At 46.1% G+C, this 20,421-nt stretch overlaps 1 protein-coding gene across 1 annotated transcript; it reads right to left on the bottom strand.

Moving 5' to 3' along the window:
- Positions 1-10,492: 10,492 nt before the first annotated feature.
- Positions 10,493-19,569, bottom strand: LOC119973871 (hyaluronidase-like). The gene is made up of 4 exons (XM_038812385.1): positions 19,348-19,569; positions 16,071-17,051; positions 12,521-12,610; positions 10,493-11,206 (listed from the first exon to the last, which is right to left on the bottom strand). Exons 2-4 carry the CDS (start codon positions 16,989-16,991, stop codon positions 10,889-10,891), a joined length of 1,329 nt encoding a protein of 442 aa, XP_038668313.1. The 5' UTR covers positions 16,992-17,051; positions 19,348-19,569; the 3' UTR covers positions 10,493-10,888.
- Positions 19,570-20,421: the final 852 nt, after the last annotated feature.

Raw genomic sequence — 20,421 nt, forward strand, 5'->3', positions numbered from 1 at the left:
GCAAATCTTGCTGATGTTCTCATATGCTCACCCACACCCCTCCCCAACCACACCTCACCCAATCTTAACACTGGATTCTTTGTCTTCAAACACTTCTTTGATTATTGCTTCTGCATCAACATAGAAGAGTTTTCTATCTCTTCAGTGTACTGCAATGTCTTTCAGCACACCCAAGAGCTTATTCCAGTCAACCTGATCAAATGCTTTTTACAAAATGTACAAAACAAAACATATGGGGCACATTGTGCCGACCGTGTCGTGCCTTCCGCAAATCCGAGAGAGCCGGTTAGGTCACGGAGGATGACGAAATTGGGAACCTAGCCAGACGCCGATTGGTTCTGATCTAACTTACCCGTGTTATGGGCCAGGGTTTAGAGAACCCCAAAGTGTAGCATGGGGTTCACCTGACCCACAACTTTTAATAGATTGTGGTATGGGGAGCACACGACCCACTCGACAGGTGTGATACAGCAGAAATGGACAAGTATTTTTTAAAGCAAAACAGTGTTTATTCTATGAACTCAAGTTAGCCTTTTTAAAACATACAGTGAACATCTCAGCAACCATCAATTCAAATACAACCCCCAAAGACTACAACACTGAGTAATCCTTACTAAATTCCCAAACAACATTCAGCAGACAAAAGACCCTTTTAACACAAAGATCAGGTATAAATTCGCTATTGACAGCAGTTACCACGTTGAAATCAGCAAATGAACAATCATAAGCTTGCAGAGATTCATACACATTCTGCTGCTACTATGTACATGTCTCTAACTGTCAGTGACCCCTTGTCCTGGCTCTACCTTTTTGAAGGTGGCGTTCATTATTGAGGGAGTAAACCTGTGGTTGTTGCAGATGGGGGCCGTGGTGGACATTTCGATAAGGCTGAAGTGTTGTCTCACCTGGCACCACGTCCGGAGCGTGGCTACTACCACTGGGAGCAGCAGTGCTTGGTCTGGGTGGGGTAGGAGTGCGGTTGTGACTAGGGCTCAGAGGGACATCGCTGTGCAGGAACTCTCCTCCTTCTTCACCCATTCCGCTCACGGTTCAGTCACCCATCCAGTTGTAATATCAACTGGGGTCGTAACATATGGCTCTGCAAATATTCCACCCTATGGGTGGGCTGGCTTTGGTCTTGGGCATAACTGCGACAGCCAGAATTTAAATCAGCCTATGGGAGGCATCGCCAATTCAGAGCAAGATAATAATGAGAACGGAAGTCTGCAGGATTGACAGCTTGACATGACAGTGTGGGATGATAGTACTTAAAGTTATTTTGGGTTTGCAAATTTTTTCCTCAATCTCCTCCACTCTTGGAGACACTTACTACCACTGGGGTACAGCTCAATAAGCCATGTTGCATGCATGAGGTGCAGCAAGTCAGTCAAAACAGGAAGAAGTAAGGCCTGTTGAAAACAAATTTGAAAAATCACTTTAAATGTCAAACCTTTTATGACTTTTCCCCTTGTCACTAAAATGTTCGCTCTACAATTCTTCAATATTGATAAGAAAGTTCATTAAAAACCCATCTCTAAATGTTAATTGAATTTTTACAAAACGTCTCCACAGTGCAGCGGGAACACAATGTTTTTCCTCTATCAGTTACACTGTATGTCACGCAAACAGAGAATGTCAATAACACCCCGTGGCACTTGTTGACTGAAAAGTGACTCATTTTTACCAATGCCAACTTATCACGGCTCCAGTCAAGTAAACATTATATGTGACACTGGATCTCCCTTGTCCTTTCATCTCACCGATCTGCCCCTCTGGATTTGAGGTCATCCATCTCTACACAATACTGCTGCCATCAAGGAGATTATACATGAAGCACAAGGGCGATTGTTGATTTTGTCCTTCCTGTGCAGCACATTACCTCAATCATGTCATTAGAAGAGGAGAATAAGGCCCTGCCAAACACGCTGTGCTTTTTGTTCATGGTGGCACCCACACATATATTGTCTCACAACCCGAGGTTTTTCCTATTGATGTGCGTTGTTTTGCATTTCTTAAAGACCCTAAAAACTTTCAGGAACCTTAGTAATAGTGACAGTGCAGGGACAAACTGAAAGTGTTGATGTTGTGACGATCCCCCTGGGAATCCATAAAACAAAAGAACCAACCTTACCAAATAATACCCAAATGAAGAAATTACCGACAACTGTTGTCTTCTTGTAACTTTTAATTCAACATCAATCAAGCCAACGTAAGTTAAACATAAATTAACAGGCAGATCATGGTCAGTGCGAACTATAAATCACACATGGAATAAGAGATAAAACAAAGACCATCGCAAAGGGTTCGGAGCCAGTTCACTCCAATTGTATGGCCCCCTGCTTCAGCCACATCGCTCTTCCAAACGGAATTACAATTCCTGTCAGTGGGATGGGATGGGGGACGGTGGTGGTGGTGGTACTGAACTGGTTGCACCTAAACAGAGCTGGGACCAAAGCTGGGGTGATTTGCGAGTGCTGTTGGGAAAGATTCAAACTAGCTTGGCAGGGGGTGGGAATTGGAAGGAAATGTGAGAGTGCAATGTCAATGTGCACAGACTGCTGGGAGACTAGGATAGCAATAGAGTAGGAAATAGTAAGGTTTTAGGGGGACTCTGCATAATGTGGAAAGTAATAACTTCTAAATTAGAGTTACTAGTACTGGAGATCACCATGTTGTAATGACGCCCTCTCTTATCTACGACTGGTTCTTTACAACATAAATTGGCCAAATGGTTGGGTGGGTTACTGCACACAGTCTGAGCAGGCTTTCTGCATACACAGTAAGGGTTTCCCTCAGCTTTGCAAAGACCATACAGGATTTGCCTACCAATAGAAATGCAATGTCTGTAGTGATAGCATGGTTGTGTTACAATTCACCGACTGACCACTAGGAGTCTCACTAGTTTATCAGTGAATGTTACAGTCAGCTGACCCCTCAGACTGGCTGGAGGAAGTCAAAGAGAGAGGGTGCTTGTGCATGATTTTACTGTTTTTTCATCTGTTCTCTTGTATATAGTTCCCCCACACTTTTAATGTTAATACATCATTTATAGCTTTAACTGCAAGTATTCTTGTAATAAATAAGGCCATCCGACAAGAACATTACAGTGTCCATGTGCTTGTTCAACACTGTGAGCCCATTCCCAATATTCCACTTAGGAAGCCTTAATCCCTGCACCATGTCAGTATATCATGGCAATAGAATCATAGAATCATACAGCACAGACCCATCCCCTCTGTGTCAGTCAAAAACAACCACCTAACCATTCTAATCCCAATTTCCAACACTTAGCCAATATCCTTGCATGCCCTGGGATCACAAGTGCATATCTGAATATTTCTTAAATGTTATGAAGATCTCTGCCTCCACTACTGTTGGGGGACATTTTCTGATACTGGACTATGATATAAATTATAGGTGGGCCTGTAACTACATTTTTGCTCCTATATTACTTTTGAATAGTTCTGCTGAGACAAAAGGTACTCATTGGCTTAGATGCCTGTTGAGAAGAGGCAATTTGTAGAAATAGATAATGTATATACAATGCTTGTTAATATCAGAAAGGACACAACATGGCTGTTAGCTATTAAAGCAATACTAAAGACACAAAATGGCTGAACTAGCCACTTTCCTGAACAATAAGTTACAAACTGTGTAAACTACCTCATGAGAACCTAAGGAGTATCTGAACAGCTGCTGATAACAGCTTCACAGAACAAGGAATGCAATGTATAAGCTCAAGGTCCCCCGCTGTAGACAGGACATATCCTTGTGTTTGTTTTGAATGACTTCTGTATGAAGTTAGGGGCGGGTAAGACAACACCCACTTTATCCATATATGTGATTACTGGAATGCTAAGAAAATTGATTGACTGCATGTAATGGATTGTGACGCGAATATGGATTGATTGTATGTAAATGAGAATACAACTAATTCCGCCCATTGAATCTGTATATTAACCCAATGCGAAACTTAGCTCAATTGCAAGACTGCGTAGTCTCCAAATCTTTCTCCCAGATCTGAAATAATAAACTGCTTCTTTACTTACTCAAACAGGCCTACGTGTGAATATTTTCACGTTTAACAATCACCACCCTTTCAGGCAGCAAATTCCAAACTCCCACCATCTTCTGGGTAAAAAGGTTTTTCCTCACACCCCCTCTGAACCACCTGCCTCTCACCTTAAATCTATGCCCCTGATCAGTGACTCCTCCACCAAGGGGAAAGGTTTGTTTCTGTTAACTATAACTATGCCCCTCATAATTTTGTGCATCTCAAATCTTAATCTTAATACACCAACCATGTCTGAATCTGTATTTCATGAACTTATGAATAAAGCAACCCATTCAGTTGAGTTTAGTTTTAATTGCACCATGTTTGCTCAAATAGATGGTTTCCCATGGGGTTCCCTTTGGGTCCAGCTCTTGAGAACATTTTTGTTTGTTTCCACTAGAAGCACATCTTCATGGGATGATACCTAACCTCCTACTCTTCACTGATTTCTGATAGGTAGATAATACATTTGCTAGAATTGAATTTGCAGCTGCATGTCAGAATTTCCATACACACCTTAATGTGCTTCATCCTGCACAGATTCACCTTTGAAATGGAGTAATCTAATAAATTCCTTTACCTCGACAGGCTAGTTGAGAAATCTGCTAATGGATTCTGTACCACTGTCTACCGCAAGCCTACCGTCACTGATTAACATCTACATTGGGATTCCTACGGTTCCACACTCCATAAGACTGACCTCATCAGGAACCTTATAAACAGACACCAAGATATTTGCGCAAGTCCAAGCTGAAAGCTGAAATAAGGTGCATTAAAACAATCCAGCGGAATAATGTTAAAAGGGATCGCATAATAATAATCTTTATTATTGTCACAAGTAGACTTACATTAACACTGCAATGAAGTTATTGTGAAAATCTACTTGCCACACTATGGCACCTGTTCGGCTACACAGAGAGAGAATTCAGAATGTCCAATTCACCTAACAAGCACGTCTTTCAGGGCTTGTGGGAGGAAACCGGAGCACCCGGAGGAATCCCATGCAGACACGGAGAACTTGCAGACTCCGCAAAGACGTGACCCAGGCAGGAATCGAACCCGGTACCCTGGCGCTGTTCAGCAACAGTGCTAACCACTGTGTCTTCTCTGAGCATACAAGTAGAGAAAGTGAGGTAAAAGGTGATGTGGGACTGAATTTGGGACCAAAAAGTGGAACAATGCATGGGGTCAGCAGTCATGGGTGACGGTCATGATAAAAGCAATTTATTCACAGATTTGAAGAGTTTAAAACTGATATGGAGAAGGTATTAGATGGGCTACCTATAGTTGTTGATGGGTGCGAAAGTGGAAAATGCAGAGGAACAGCCATATATTTCCAGTCTTATTTATACCCAATGGAGGTGCCAGAGGACTGGAAAATTGCAAAGTTACACCCTTTTTCCAAAGGGAATGTAGAGACAAGCCCAGCAAAAGCAGGTCAGTCAGTTTAACATCGGTGTTGGGAAGCTTCTAGAAATGATCATCTGGGCCAAAATTAACAGACGCTTTAGCAAATATGGGTCACTTAAGGAAAGACAGCAGGATTTGTTCGGCAAATCATGTGACCTTACCTGCTTGAATTTTTTGATAAGGTAAAAGAGAGTTGGTGAGGGTGCTGCTGTTGAGGTGATGGACATAGGCTTCCAAAGGACATTTGGGAAAGTGCCACACAACAAACAGATGAACAAAGTTTCAGCTCATCGAATAAAAGGGACAGTAATAATAATAATCTTTATTATTGTCACAAGTCAGCTTACATTAACACCGCAATGAAGTTACTGTGAAAATCCCCCAGTCACCACACTCCGGCGCTTGTTCGGGTACACTGAAGCACGTCTTTCGGGACTTGTGGGAGGAAACCGGAGCACCCAGAGGAAACCCACACAGACAAGAGGAGAACGTGCAGACTCCGCACAGACAGTGACCCAAGCCGGGAATCAAACCTGGGACCATGGTGCTGTGAAGTAACAGTGCCAACCACTATGCTACCGTGCTGCCCAAAAAATTGGTTGGGAGACAGGAAACAGAGTTTTGGGTCACAGCTTTTTTTCAGACTGGAGGAAACTTTATAGTGTAATTTCCCAGGGGTCAGGGTTAGGACCCCTACATTTCCTGATATATATTAATGACCAGGATATACAGAGCACAATTTTGAACTTTGCAGACTATACAAAAGTTGGAACGATTGTGAACTGTGAGAACAGTGTGCAACACAAAAGGACATAGGCAGGCTGGTGGAATGGGTGGACAAATGACAGATAACATTTAATGCAGGGAAGAGTGAAGTGATTCATTTTGGGGGGAAGAAAGTGGAGAGGCAATATAAAATAAAGGGCACAATTCTAAAGGGGGCTGAGAGGGTGGTTAATAAAGCGTACAGTATCCTAGGCTTTGTAAATGGAGAGCGATAGAATCCATGGTTTCAAAGCTTCTGGTATTTTTTGAGACTGACCGGAATTGAAAAGGGAAACTAAGAAAGGAAACTGAAACTGAGATTGGAAACCAAAACCTCTGGAGAGACAAACTGGTTGAAACCTATGAAAGGACACAGCGCCATCAGAGCTCAGATGTCGATTCCAGTTGTGTAAAGCAGGCAGGCTGAAGAAGACGGAAGCCAGATCCGGAAGCCAAGAGTGGGCAAGTATACACATTCTGCATCTGTTTCCATTCCCTGAAGATAACACTGATGGATCTATCTGGACTGTTGTTACCAAAGTTGAGGAAGTTCTACTGAGGTGCATAATTTGTCATGAAGACTGCGCCTATGGAACTCGGGATGTTTGCACTGTCAGCTGGGGAGCAGGCTAAATCCCAGAAGAGCTGAAATTCTTTGTGAGAAAAAGGACTTGTGACTTTGTGACTGAGATTTATGGTATATATGCTGAGTGGATTGCTTCCCAATTCATAAGATGTCTTAGTTGGATCTGCCATTTACTGTGTAATTTATAGCTGATAACTGACAGCAGTCTGTCTGAATTCATGTTTAGCTGATGTTGATTCTGGATTTTAGAGTTGAGGTGGTTCCCCAAACTATAATTTATTGTTTGCTTTGTTTGACTCTTGCATAGTAATATTTATTTTGTTTTCAATCGTGGAATTTTGTGGCTTCATCCATTCAGTGAATAACTGGCATTTTGTATTTCTCCTTTTTTCAAATAAAAGTTACTGGACTCCACTCACATCATAACAATGGCACAGAGCACAATACGTTCAATTTGTGGAAACGTTTGGGCAACAGAGTGGTCAGCTCTGCTGCCTCACAGTGCCAGGGACACAGATTCAATTCCGACTTTGGGTGACTGTCTGTGCAGAGTGATTATGCGTGAGAAGTTAAGATCTGGAATGCCCTGCCTGCTGAGATTGTGCAGGAGGCTGGTTCAATCGGGAGGTACTTAGATTATTACCTGAAAAGGAAGACTGTGCAGGGCTACGGGGAGAAGGCAGGTGAGTGGCACCAGGTGAATTGCTCCTCTGTAGAGCCAGCCCTGGAGGGGCCAGGAGGTCTCCTTCTGTGCGGTACCAATTCTGTGATTCCATGATAACTGGTTCTGTAGCGCCGCGTCCTGTGGCTCTGCCCCAGTATCACTGGCTCCATTGAATTTCACCATGCTGCTTTCTGGCCCAGAATTCAAAATTATTGATTTTGTTGCTAGACATAGCATGCAGAATTTAATGGATGGGGGTCGTGGGGTGATGGTGATGTGACACAGTGGTTGGTGCTGCTGCCTCAGAGCGCCAGGGAACTAGGTTCAATTCCGGCCTTAGGTGACTGTGCACGTTCTCCCAGTGGCTGCATGGGTTTCCTCCGGGTGGTCCAGTTTCCTCCCACAGTCCAAAGGTGTGCAGGTTAGGTGGATTGGTCACGCATAATTGCCCCTTAGTGTCCAAAGATGTACAGGTTGGGTGGGGTTATAGGGATAGGTCTGTTTAGTGGGCCTTTCAGAGGGTCAGTGCAGACTCCGATGGGCCGAACAGCCTCCTTCTGCACTGTAGGGATTCTATAGGCGCCTGCCACCAAGATGAGCCCAAAAGACTACTAGCATATCGAACACTTTGCATTCCAATTGCCCTTCGTGGAAAGTCCCCTGGCGACTGCTGGGCGGCAGGATGAGGTTTTGGGCATAAGTTGTCCACTTAAGGACCTCAACTGGCAGGTGGCATTCCCGCCCTGCACTTAATCCAGGCAGAGTTACCACTCCCTCACCTTGGGAGGAGGGGTTGTGGTGCAATAGATCCTGGTCATCCAAACCCCACATTCCTGCCCGTCCAGTGCCACAGGGTAGTCTCACTTTATTGCCCTCAAGTTCTCAGTGTGATCCCGGGTGAATCATGTTTCTCCCCCCAGTCCTGGGACCCGGCTACCCCAGACCCTCTTCAGGAAAGGCCCAGGCCAGTCCCCACAGGGCAGGCCAGACTGAGTCAAGGCCGAAGCCTCGGCCTCTTTTTCCACTGACACCACAAGTTATTCGCAGTGCCCCCCTCCCCTCTCCCAGACTGGCGAGAGCGGAGTGGGCCCGCCACATACAGCGCCACCAGCTGGAGAGAAGAAACAAAGCGGGTCCGTTGCAGACAGTGCCACCAGCTGGAGGAAAATCGTTCAATTAAATTTAATCTATGTACTTTCTTTCAAGTAGATTGTAACTTCTGAAGCTCCCTTACTGCTCTGTGAGCCACACTCAGATTCCAACTTCATTGTGGAATGATTTGGCCATGACAATCTCAACAACATTCTGTCACAAATGTGAGGTTATCCATTTTGGTAGGAATAACAGCAAACGGGATTATTATTTAAACGATAAAATATTAAAGCATGCCGCTGTGCAGACAGACCTGGGTGTGCTAGTGCATGAGTCACAGAAAGTTGGTTAACAGGTGCAACAGGTGATTAAGAAGGCAAATGGAATTTTGTCCTTCATTGCTAGAGGGATGGAGTTTAAGACTAGGGAGGTTATGTTGCAGTTGTATAAGGTGTTAGTGAGGCCACACCTGTAGTATTGTGTTCAGTTTTGGTCTCCTTACCTGAGAAAGGACGTACTGGCTCTGGAGGGTGTGCAGAGGAGATTCACTAGGTTAATCCCAGAGCTGAAGGGGTTGGATTATGAGGAGAGGTTGAGTAGACTGGGACTGTACTCGTTGGAATTTAGAAGGATGAGGGGGGAATCTTATAGAAACATTTAAAATTATGAAGGGAATAGATAGGATAGATGCGGGCAGGTTGTTTCCACTGGCGGGTGAAATCAGAACTAGGGGGCATAACCTCAAAATAAGGGGAAGTAGATTTAGGACTGAGTTTAGGAGGAACTTCTTCACCCAAAGGGTTGTCAATCTATGGAATTCCTTGCCCAGCGAAGCAGTTGAGGCTCCTTCATTAAATGTTTTTAAGGTAAAGATAGATAGTTTTTTGAAGAATAAAGAGATTAAGGGTTATGGTGTTCGGGCCAGAAAGTGGAGCTGAGTCCACAAAAGATCAGCCATGATCTCATTGAATGGCGGAGCAGGCTCGAGGGGCTCCTGCTCCTAGTTCTTATGTAACACTATTGACAAAGTACACCAGTAATAAGCTGCTCAGAATGTGAGCAGTTTGCAGCGAGGGTTGAGGTCTGGACTGAGCTGGCTGTCAATGGATTATAGTCCAGGCAAACATGAGAGAAATAAACAGGGATTCTTCATCTTACATAAATTAATGAGGGGGCGGTGACTCACAATGTTCTTTTAATTCCATTTACTCCATTAGGTAGATACTCACCAAATATATTTCTAAAATCCATGCTCTACTTTCTAAATGTGATAAAATGCACGAAGGGGAGTTTGCTGTTTGCTTGTGATGCATGCATCGTCTGATATGATACTGAGTAACACAAGAGAGGAAGGCTTCAGGTGTGGCTTTTTGATGTTGCACAGCCAGCTATTGGTGGGTGCGATATATAGTTTTTTAATTCGTAAAATGTTTATCTTAGATCACTCGTCATCAGCAGTGATCGCTCTAAATGTTCTGTTTTGCGTGTCCCGTCTATATTAATGTGTTGAACTTTAAAGCTATACGCATAATCTTAAAAGAGATAGCACAATGAGCAGTACCTTCACGATTGCTGCACGTGTGTGCAGTTCAGAAGGAATACTGACAGTCCTGGACAATCTGCATGTACGAGGGTTGCCTGACGAGGGAGAATAGTCCACTGCTGTTCAACGGTAACCCCAATATTGACACTGATTGGAAAGTCAGTGGAATGGAGTCAGACATTTAGGCAATGTAGCAGATAGCTGGAGGAGCTCAAGAAACCAGACTGCTGTACAGATCATCACCTTCCACAGAGCAATTGAAGGAAATTAACCCGTGAGCTGGTTTCAAAACCAACAATTAAAAATATATTCCATTTCATTTACCAGATTGAAACAGGAAACAATACTATCAACTAGACGTGAAAAACTGACAGTGACCTGTGTGCAAAATACTGTATTGGATATTCACGATGTATAATGCAATGATAGCAGCGAGAAGCAAATTAATCAAAATTGATACAAAAAGCAAAATGCTGGAAGTCTGAAATTAAAACAGAAAATGTCAGAAATATTCAGCAACAAGGCTGCATCGGTGGAGAACGAAACAGAATTAATGTTTCAGGTCCCATGTTCTGATGAAAGGTTGTTGACCCGAAATGTTAACTCTGTTTCTCTCACCACAAGTTGCTGCCAGACCTGTAGAGATTTGACGTTGTTTTCTGTTTTAATTGAATGAAAAGTGAACCAGCCAAATGAGGTAAACGATGACCGCAGGTTAATGGTTGTTCGCCTTAGGCCCAGGCACAAACGTTGCACAGAGCCTCCAGCAACTTATCAGCGGGAGATCTCACAGTGGGATCCCCCCCACCCACTGTAGCACTGGCACTGAAACCCCGTCGCCATTTCTCTCACGTCCTTCTCACCCATCTGTCCCGTCAGCAGAAATGCCGGGCCTTTGTCTGAAGGGTTCACCGTCACGGTGAAGGAGTCTGGGTTCAGGTGCAGATAGGCGTGGCTGGCTTTGCTCGTTCGCACACACCTGCCGTGGTTTGTGCACAGCAACCAGCTGCAGATCATTGCAGCATTCGTCACATTGACAATATAGTTACCCAATACTCCACTGATATAGTCTTTCAAAGCAAGGCAGGATTCCTAAAGGAGAAACAAAACACTTCATTTAATTATATTTCCTGCTTTTTAAAGGTCTCTTCCCCATCTTCAAGTGGCCCAATGGTGAGGTGGAGACTGAGAAGTCGTTCTGTCGGCAACGTCTCAGTGACGTTAGGTTCAGAATCATTTCTTTCCATGACATGACATTACACCAACTTACTATTAACATTAGAGTTTCAGTTTTTTGTAACTGTGGTTGGATATTGAGGGTTGGGGAATGGGGAGGCGTGGGGTTGGAAGTTACGTTTGTACCAGCTGTTACATTATGATATTGTAATATATATTACTCTTTTTGTCTCGCCGAGTTGTTGAAATACAGACGTAGTCTTCCAGTGATGATAAAGTAATTTAATGAGTAATACCAATTAAATTAGTGAGTTCTTTTTACTTAATTAGTAAAACAAACAAGTAACTGTCGATTAAACTATTGAATTAAATAACACTAAGATATGTTAACTTCTTCTCTCGAGCTGACTCCCTTCTGTACTCCAGGCACTCCTGACACACTCTCCTCTAGGAAAGAGCGGGAAACCTTTTTATAGGTCTTGTTAGTGTGGCCATCTAGTGTTCAATTGCCTGTACTTGCTTAACATAGTCTGATCATGTATTACTACATCACTACACCAGGTAATGATATTTCCTGCTCAATTATCAACGGATTTAGCCTATGTTATCCATTATCCATTGTTATGGCTGAAAGGTAGATGTGTAACCTCAGTCTTCCTATTAACAGGTGGAGACAGAAAGGGGGGGGGAGGAGAGGAGGTTATTCGTGACGGAGTCGCCATCTCAAATTTGCCCCTTGCCAGGGCAGCACAGTGGCGTAGTGAGTCCACCCCCCCCCCCCCGTCCCCCGCTCTCAAAAGGAAAAAGCAGCCTATTGTCATCTGGGACTATGGCGACTTTACTTACTTGCATAGAATGAAGGATTAAAGGTAGAATTTGTATCATTTATTTGAGCTAACCACTGGAATTGTGAAACTTGGTGCCTGAGTTCTTCTAGTGAATTGTGAGCTTAATAATAAAGAATCAAATTATTGGACGGAATTGTACCGTATGGTATAACTGAGTACTCTACCGAGATCTGTGCAACACAAGCTCATTAAAGACAAAAATATGAATCTGTGGTTGTTACAACTGACCAAAGTAACAGGTGACAGTGGATTAAGTAATGCAACAGTTATGAATCTTGAAACCTGGAAAATAAGCCTTTATGGTGTGGAGCATTATACTAAAATGTAAGTGCTTTGATATTTAATTATGATTCTAACAAAATGATCAAACAACATCTTTTACCTGCGAGCGGGCATAATCTGAGTTTCCCCAAAGAACAATCCCCGCAGCTCCCATTGCTACACTCTCTCCAATTGTGTGGACCAAGTCAATCTGAAAGAATCAAGAACAGACAGAAATGTGGTGTTACGGTTTGTGATTCTGATCGCGTTTCTGCCACAAGTATTTTGTCACGGCCTCCATAACCCAACAGTGTGTCTGGAATACCTTTTCTCTCATCTTAATATTCATTTACCTCTCAGCCTTATGTCCCCAGTTTTCTATTTCACAGCACTTCCAATCTTTCATAGGACCATAGAATTTACAGTGCAGAAGGAGGCCAATCGAGCCTGCACCGGCCTCGGAAAAAGCGCCCTACTTAATCCCACACACCCTCCCTATCCCTATAACCCAGCCACCCTACCTAACCTTTTGGACACAAAGGGGGAATTTGTCATGGCCAATCCACCTAACTTGCACATCTTGGGCGGAATTCTCCGCAAGGCCCGACGCCGTCGTGAAACCTGGAGACGTTCACGACGGCGTCGAAAGCTCTCCCGGCCCCCTATTCTCCCCTACCCGGGGGGGATAGGCGGGCCATACCAGGAAACTCGGTGGCCGGGCCTTGTCCCTGGCTTCAAGGCCCGGCGCGCCAAGAATGACGCCGCGGCGGAGCCTAATGACGTCAGCCGCGCATGCGCGGGTTGGACAGGTCAAACCCGCACATGCGCGGTTGCCATCTTTCCCCTAAGCCGCCCCGCAAGACAAGGCGGCTTGATCTTGCGGGGCGGCAGAGGGGAAAGAGTGCGTCGCTTTGAGACGCTGGCCCGACGATCGGTGGGCACCAATCGCGGGCCAGTCCCCTCCCGAGAACGGTCGTGGTGCTCGATCCCCGATCTGCCCCCCCCCTAGGCCCCACACTTACCTGGCGCGCATGTTCACAACGGCAGCGACCAGGTGTGGTTGCCGCCGTCGTGAACAGGTCGGGAACAACAGGCCGCTCGGCCCATCCGGGTCGGAGAATCGCGGGCCACCGTGAAAAACGGCGGCCCGCGTTTCTCCGAGCAGCATGTCGGAAAACCGGACACGCCATTTTGCGGGGGGGTGGGAGAATAGCGGGATGGTCCGCTCCCGCTATTCTCCCACCCATCGTGGTTGCAGAGGATCGCGGCCCTTATAACTGTGAGAGGAAACCAGAGCACCCAGAGGAAACCCACGCAGACACAGGGAGAAAGTGCAAACTCCTCACAGACAGTCACCCCAGGCCGAACTGAACCTGGGTCCCTGGAGCTGTATAGCAGCAGTGCTAATCACTGGGCCACTGTATCAAAATAGTGGAAGTCCCTCCCTAACAGCGGAGTGGGTGTACCTACACCTCGGGGTCTGCAGCGGTTCAAGAAGGCAGCTCACCACCACCTTCTGAAGGGCAACTAGGGATGAGCAAGAAACGCTGCCCTAACCAGCGATGCCCACATCCTGTAAATTAAATTTAAAAATAATTTTAAAATGGAAAGCATTTTCATACTCCGTTTAGTCAGTGAGTTTGGGCAGATTACTCAACTCTGAGGCGTGCACAATCAAGCTCGATTTATAAAAGATGTTATTCCTTTCTCAGAGTTACAAAGCCAATGTGCAGAATGGACAGGGCAAGCCCTTAATCCATGACCTTGCTTGCTCCAAAAACAAATTCAAACTGAATCCAATTCATGAACCCCACAAGAGAGACAAACTAGATCCAAGCTGACAAGTGCAGACATTACACCTGATCTCAGGCTTGACCTCAGCCAGAATGGCGAGAAACCTCGCCAGGTGAATGTGGCTGTCTGCGTATGCACAGAACCAATGGATAGCAATCAAGATCAGCAACCCTGGATCATTTTCCTCTCCGAATCCTATTGAGATCAGCCAATTCATTGCAGACTAAAAATTGAGCACAGGAAATTTCAGGTCTGCTTAGCTCAATGACGCATTTCCTTTGCTAATTCTTTCATTTTATTTTCAGAAACACACAGGACTGGGATTTCTGCTCGGTTACGCCGGATTGTCTTTTGGTGCAGTTTTCCAGATATCTTCGTAACCGGCACAAAAGATTCCAGGGTTTTCATCGCAAACGGAGTTCAGCACAAATCATTGTCACAATCTGTGTACAAGTTTTAAAAAACAGTGTGCGAGATGCAGGCCCCAATCACAAAACTGGACATGCATTGGGAGTTTCCTCTGATTTGCCAAGGCAAGTTGGTGGTTTTGGGCACGGGGATAATAATTGGTGTGTTTTCAAAGGTTTTGAATTTATCTTTTTCTTTAAAGTTACAGAGGACTACTGTATCCCAATCTAACTAGATGGTGGATACTTCTTAAAAGTTATTTCCAGCAATGTAATAGCGGTTATGAAATGAAATGAAAATTGCTTATTGTCACAAGTAGGCTTCAATGAAGTTACTGTGAAAAGCCCCTAGTCGCCACATTCCGGCGCCTGTTCGGGGAGGCCGGTACGGGAATGTTCTCATTTATATACAAAACGAACACTGCACAACTGGACTGGCTAAAGGCAGATTTTGAGTTTGATCATATGGAATAAGTTTGAGTGAAAGCTTGGGGGAAATATATGGGCCGGGATTCTGTGACCCAGCGCCGGGTCGGAGAATTCCCGAGGGATGCGAGAATCGCGTTCCGCCGCCAGATTCACCATTCTCCGGCGCCGTTTTTCGGGCGCCCGCGGGATTCCCGCCACGCCGGTCGGGGGCACCCCCCCCCAGCAATTCTCCAGGCCTTGATGGGCCAAGTGGCCGACGGGTTTGGCCGAGTCCCGCCAGCGGGGATTACTCACCTCCCACACGGCGGGACCTGAAAAGTGAGTGGGCGGGGGCCGTCCCGGAGGGGAGGGGGGCGCGGGGGGATCTGACCCCTGGGGGACCACGGTGGGCTGGCCCGCGATCGGGGCCTACCGATCGGCGGGTGGGCCGGTTCTGTGGGGGCCTACTTTACTCCATGCCAGGCTCCTGTAGGGCTCCGCCATATTGCCCGGGGGCCAGCGCAGAGAATGAACCCCACGCATACGCGGAAATACGCTGCCGTTCCGTGCATGCGTGGACTTGCGCGGGCCGTTCCAACACCAGCTGGAGCTGCGGGGTCCACTCCGGTGGCAACCTAGCTCCCTAGAAAGGTGAGAATTCCTCACTTTCGGGGGACGTTGACGCCAGAGTCATTGGCGCCAGTTTTCACGCCGGCGTGGGGACATAGCCCCATTATTAGAGAATTCCGCCCATGACTTTTCGAAAAGAGATGCAATATGTGCCTGAATTGCTGATTGTGCCCAGAGTTAAAATTGTACCCCACCCCCACCAACCTTTTGTATTTGAATCGTCCCGCACATACTTTGCTCTCCTGGACAGCGGCATTCATGGGATTATTGGTGTGATGTCACAGTCCTGTGCTCCCAGTGTGTGGGCTGGACAATAACATTACTGACCCAACTCTCCGACCTGCAAGTGCAGCTCTCTGCTGGGAGCTTGGGGGCATGGAAACACACCTGATATTAGTGCCCTACTAGAGGGTTAGAGACCATACAGATTACCTCAGTCAGGAAGTCCGTGGTGTTGGCATACACAATCCGAGAATACGGCAAGACAGGCAAACTGTAATTTGCTCCCAGTTGAGAAAGACGGAGGCCCTCTTTGATTCGATAGTGAACATACTTTTGTGCATTCGCCGTTGATCGAAGCTTATGATCCAGGTAAATGCTTGGATATAAGGCCATGCTTTCTCTCCAGAGCCACACCAGACGATCATTTCTCTTCAGCTCAATATCAGGACATTCTCCAGTGTAATTGTTGGAAATGATACTGTTATAGCAACAGGGAAAGCCATAATAGCCCCAGAGGCCGTGAGGCCTAAGGCCTTTTGCCATCTTCAATGTCTGTCCCATGAAATCGCGGGCAGCTTGTTCATACTCATTTTGCGCTTGCTTCGTCACCTGACTCTCCGACCAATCAAGATGCCGCCTGCGGACCAACTCTTTTGATTTCTTATGGTAAATATCTTTCTGACTCCAGTCCCTTATCCAGGACGGCCTCCAGGCCTCCCAGTCGATGACAGACAGCCCGCCAAAGTCCTGCAGAGGTATTAGCTTTTCCACATCGACTTGGGCCTTTGCAAGATGATCTTTCAAACTGGCGTTTTGTGGGACACCCCCATTTACAGAAACCCCGCTTTCAGTATAATAGGGGTAAGAGCCCAATTTATCATAGTAAAAGATGGTGACGTTTTTCCCAATGAATGATTCATTTTGATTTGCAATTATGTCAAAAATTCCCAAATTGAGATGAACACCAAACGAGGATTGACAGGCTGCGGTAGGAGAATTCCATACTGTTATAAATGGCTTATTGGATTTCACTGGAGATTTTGCCGGTTTCAGTGGTTGTCCCAGGGCCAGAGTGCACCCACATAGCAGACCGATGACGGCTTTCACCAGAATCATCGTGGTTGCACTCATTAATATCTCATTCTTCAATGAATCAGCCTTTTCATGTTCTGCATTTAATTAAAATTCACGCTGTTCAAACAGAAGAAAGGAAAATAATTATGGAAAGGGCAACAGATTTGTCACATCAAAAGTGAGACTGTTGGCATAAGTGTGTCAATTGTGAGGAAGTAACTCAGTGTATCAGGTATACACAGATTCATTGGTTTCAACAGAGGTGTCATTTGTCCATCTGTTTTTGACACAGTTCTGCTTCACTGCTAAAAGGCACCATCTCAGCAGGTAGGCAGGTCTGACTCGTAAATCTAACCTGTTGAAATCTGACTGTCAGCTCGGCACACTTACAGAGATGTTATAGAAATATTTACGGCTTGCTGTGAACTCCACAAAACTGAGGCCATTTAAAATTCTGCTCACTGTGCCCTAACTTGCACCAAGTCCTGTTCAACCATCACTTCTATTTCTGGTTAAGCAACACCTTCATTCTTAATGAAAAAAATCTTGTTTTCAACCCCATCCATGGCCTCATCCCTTCACCAGCTCGGTAATCTCTACCAGCCCCATAACCCTCTGAATATACGTGTCCCTCTAATTCTGGCCATTTGAGTATTCCTTTAATTTTTAATCCTCCCCCACTGGTGCCCATGGTTTCAGCCACGTGGGTCTTCTGCTCTGGAATTACACCCGCCCCCCCAAAAAAACCTCTCCACCTCTTTGACCATCCCTTTGGTTACCTGGCCTGATAGTTCCCTGTGTGGCTTGAAGCTAGGGGGCACAGTACAACTGGATGAATCAAGGGCTTATCGTGACAGAATCCAGAATCTCAACATACTATTTACACACACATATGATCAAACAAACAAAATGGGGCTGTTATACAAAGAACAAAGGAAAGTACAGCACAGGAACAGGCCCTTCAGCCTGCGCCGACCATGCTGCCCGTCTAAACTAAAATCTTCCACACTTCCGGGGTCCGTATCCCTCTATTCCCATCCTATTTGTGTATTTGTCAAGACCTGCTTCCACCACCTCCTCCAGCAGCGAGTTCCAGGCACCCACTACCCTCCGTGTAAAAAACTTGCCTCGTACATCTCCTCTAAACCTTACCCCTCGCACCTTAAATCCATGTCTACTAGCAATTGACCCCTCTACCTTGGAAAAAAGTCTCTGACTATCCACTCTGTCTATGCCCTTCATAATTTTGTAGACCTCTGGTGCTGGTTATAAAGAAGGTAGTAATATGTCCTGTGATACTTGAACCTCAGGATTTCTGCTGTTGTCATACTGTCATTAACAAGAACAGTTAGATATCTGGCATATCTGCCAAAATCCATAACAAGAGCAGTCCCATTAACCAAAATAAAATTAATCATAAAGGAAACTTAAAACATCAAAACAAAATGAGGCTTGTCACTCTCTGTGTAGGTCCTCACCTAAGGAAAGTTTTGATTCAAAATTCCTGTACTTTAAACACATCTCCCTTGGTGAGCATGCTTTCAGCTACCTCGGACTTAACCGTTGCAATTCCACCCCCCCCATTCACTTCACCTCCCTCCCTCACTTTACACCTTTGATTATCTGGCTTTTGGGTGGCACAATGTTTAGCACAGCTGCCTCACAGCGCCAAGGACCCAGGTTCAATTCCAGCTTCGGGTGACTGTCTGTGCAGAGTCTGCACGTTCTCCCCCGGGTCTGCGTGGGTTTCCTCCGGGTGCTCCGGTTTCCTCCCACAGTCCAAAGACGTGCAGGTTGGGTGGATTGGCCATGCTAAATTGGCTCTTGGTTAAGTGGAGTTACCGGGATAGGGTGTTTTCATTCATAGAATTTACAGTGCAGAAGGAGGCCATTCGGCCCATCGAGTCTGCACCGCTCTTGTAAAGAGCACCCTACTCAACCCCACACCTCCACTCTATCCCCGTAACTCAGTAATCCCACCCAACAATAAGGGCAGTTTTGGACACTAAGGGCAATTTAGCATGACCAATCCACCTAACCCGCACATCTTTGGACTGTGGGAGGAAACCGGAGCACCCGGAGGAAACCCACGCACACATGGGGAGAACGTGCAGACTCCGCACAGACAGTGACCCAAGCCAGGAATTGAACCTGGGACCCTGGAGCTGTGAAGCAATTGGGCTAACCACTATGCCACCGTGCTGCCCTGGGGTGGGGGCAGTGGGCCGAGATAGGATGCTCTTTCAGAGGGATGGTGCAGACTCGATGGGCCGAACGGTCGCCTTCGGCACTGGAGGGATTCTACTCAATCACATCTCCTGACGTGGCTCAGCTAAAGTTTGAGTTTTGGGGGTTTCAAATTCCTTTGGTTGCTCTCCCAGACTCCCAGCCCCTGACACATGTCCGTGCTCACCCTCAAAGTTCCTCTGACTCCCCGCTCGCATCTGCTTCTAATCTGTTCTTCCAGGGCTGGGGGGCCCGCTCTGCCCTTGGAGGCTCAGCCAGTGAGTGGCACGGGTCATGTCGCCAGCGAAAGTGAAACTAACACAGTCCAATGAGAGCGATCGCAAGGCGGGCCAGCTCCCTCTGATTGGGAATAGTTTGAATGGTTTGAGAGGGAACTGGTTCCTCCCAGCGGGAGCCGGGAAGCAGAGCACCGACACTTGGCCAGGAACTCTATCCGGGATGTAACTGCTCGGGGAACATCTTGGAATGGGTCCAGGACGTTCACTGTCAACTGCACTGTTGCAATCTGTTTTTAAACTCAGGCTAGGGCAGGCAGCACATTACAAAAAACACAAGCATTATTTTAGCAGCATTTTAACCAGCAAAAAACGACAGTCGCTGATGTCCTTTGCAAACAAATGTCCACCTTCCCTCTTGAGAGTGAAAACATGTTGAGGGACAGCAGGAAGCCCATTTTCCACGTAAACTGGAACGGTTCTCCTCCAAGGTCTATTGGTCATTGGATCAAGTCATCATCGAATCATACAATGATAGAATTCACAGTGCAGGAGGCCATTTAGCCCATCGAGTCTATACCTGCCCTTGAAAGAGCACCCTACTTAAGACCACGCCTCCACCCTTTCCCCGTAGCCCAGCAACCGCACCTATCCTTTTTGGATGTGGCGATGCCGGCGTTGGACTCAGGTGGGCACAGTAAGAAGTCTTACAACACCAGGTTAAAGTCCAACAGGTTTGTTTGGAGTCACTAGCTTTCGGAGCACAGCTCCTTCATCAGGTGAATGAATAGGTGGGTTCCACAAACACAAAGATCCAGACACCTTTTTGAACACTAAGATTCAATTTACCGTGGCCAATCCACCTAACCTGCACATCTTTGGACTGTGGGAGGAAACCGGAGCACCCGGAGGAAACCCATGCAGACAGAGGGGGGGGGGGGGGCGGGAGTGCAAACTTCAAACGGACAGTCACCCGAGGCCGGAATTGAATCCGGGTCCCTGGAGCTGGGAGGGAGCAGTGCTAA

The sequence above is a fragment of the Scyliorhinus canicula genome, chromosome 11 (assembly GCF_902713615.1).
Source record: "Scyliorhinus canicula chromosome 11, sScyCan1.1, whole genome shotgun sequence".
Classification (NCBI taxonomy): Eukaryota; Metazoa; Chordata; class Chondrichthyes; order Carcharhiniformes; family Scyliorhinidae; genus Scyliorhinus; species Scyliorhinus canicula.

Coding starts and splice junctions, on each gene's coding strand:
- LOC119973871 (XM_038812385.1), bottom strand. CDS start 16,991: ATGAGTGCAACCACGATGATTCTGGTGAAAGCCGTCATCGGTCTGCTA. Junction 12,611..16,070: donor CCACGGACTTCCTGACTGAG/GTAATCTGTATG, acceptor TGATTCTTTCAG/ATTGACTTGGTCCACACAAT. Junction 11,207..12,520: donor CAGATTATGCCCGCTCGCAG/GTAAAAGATGTT, acceptor TTTCTCCTTTAG/GAATCCTGCCTTGCTTTGAA.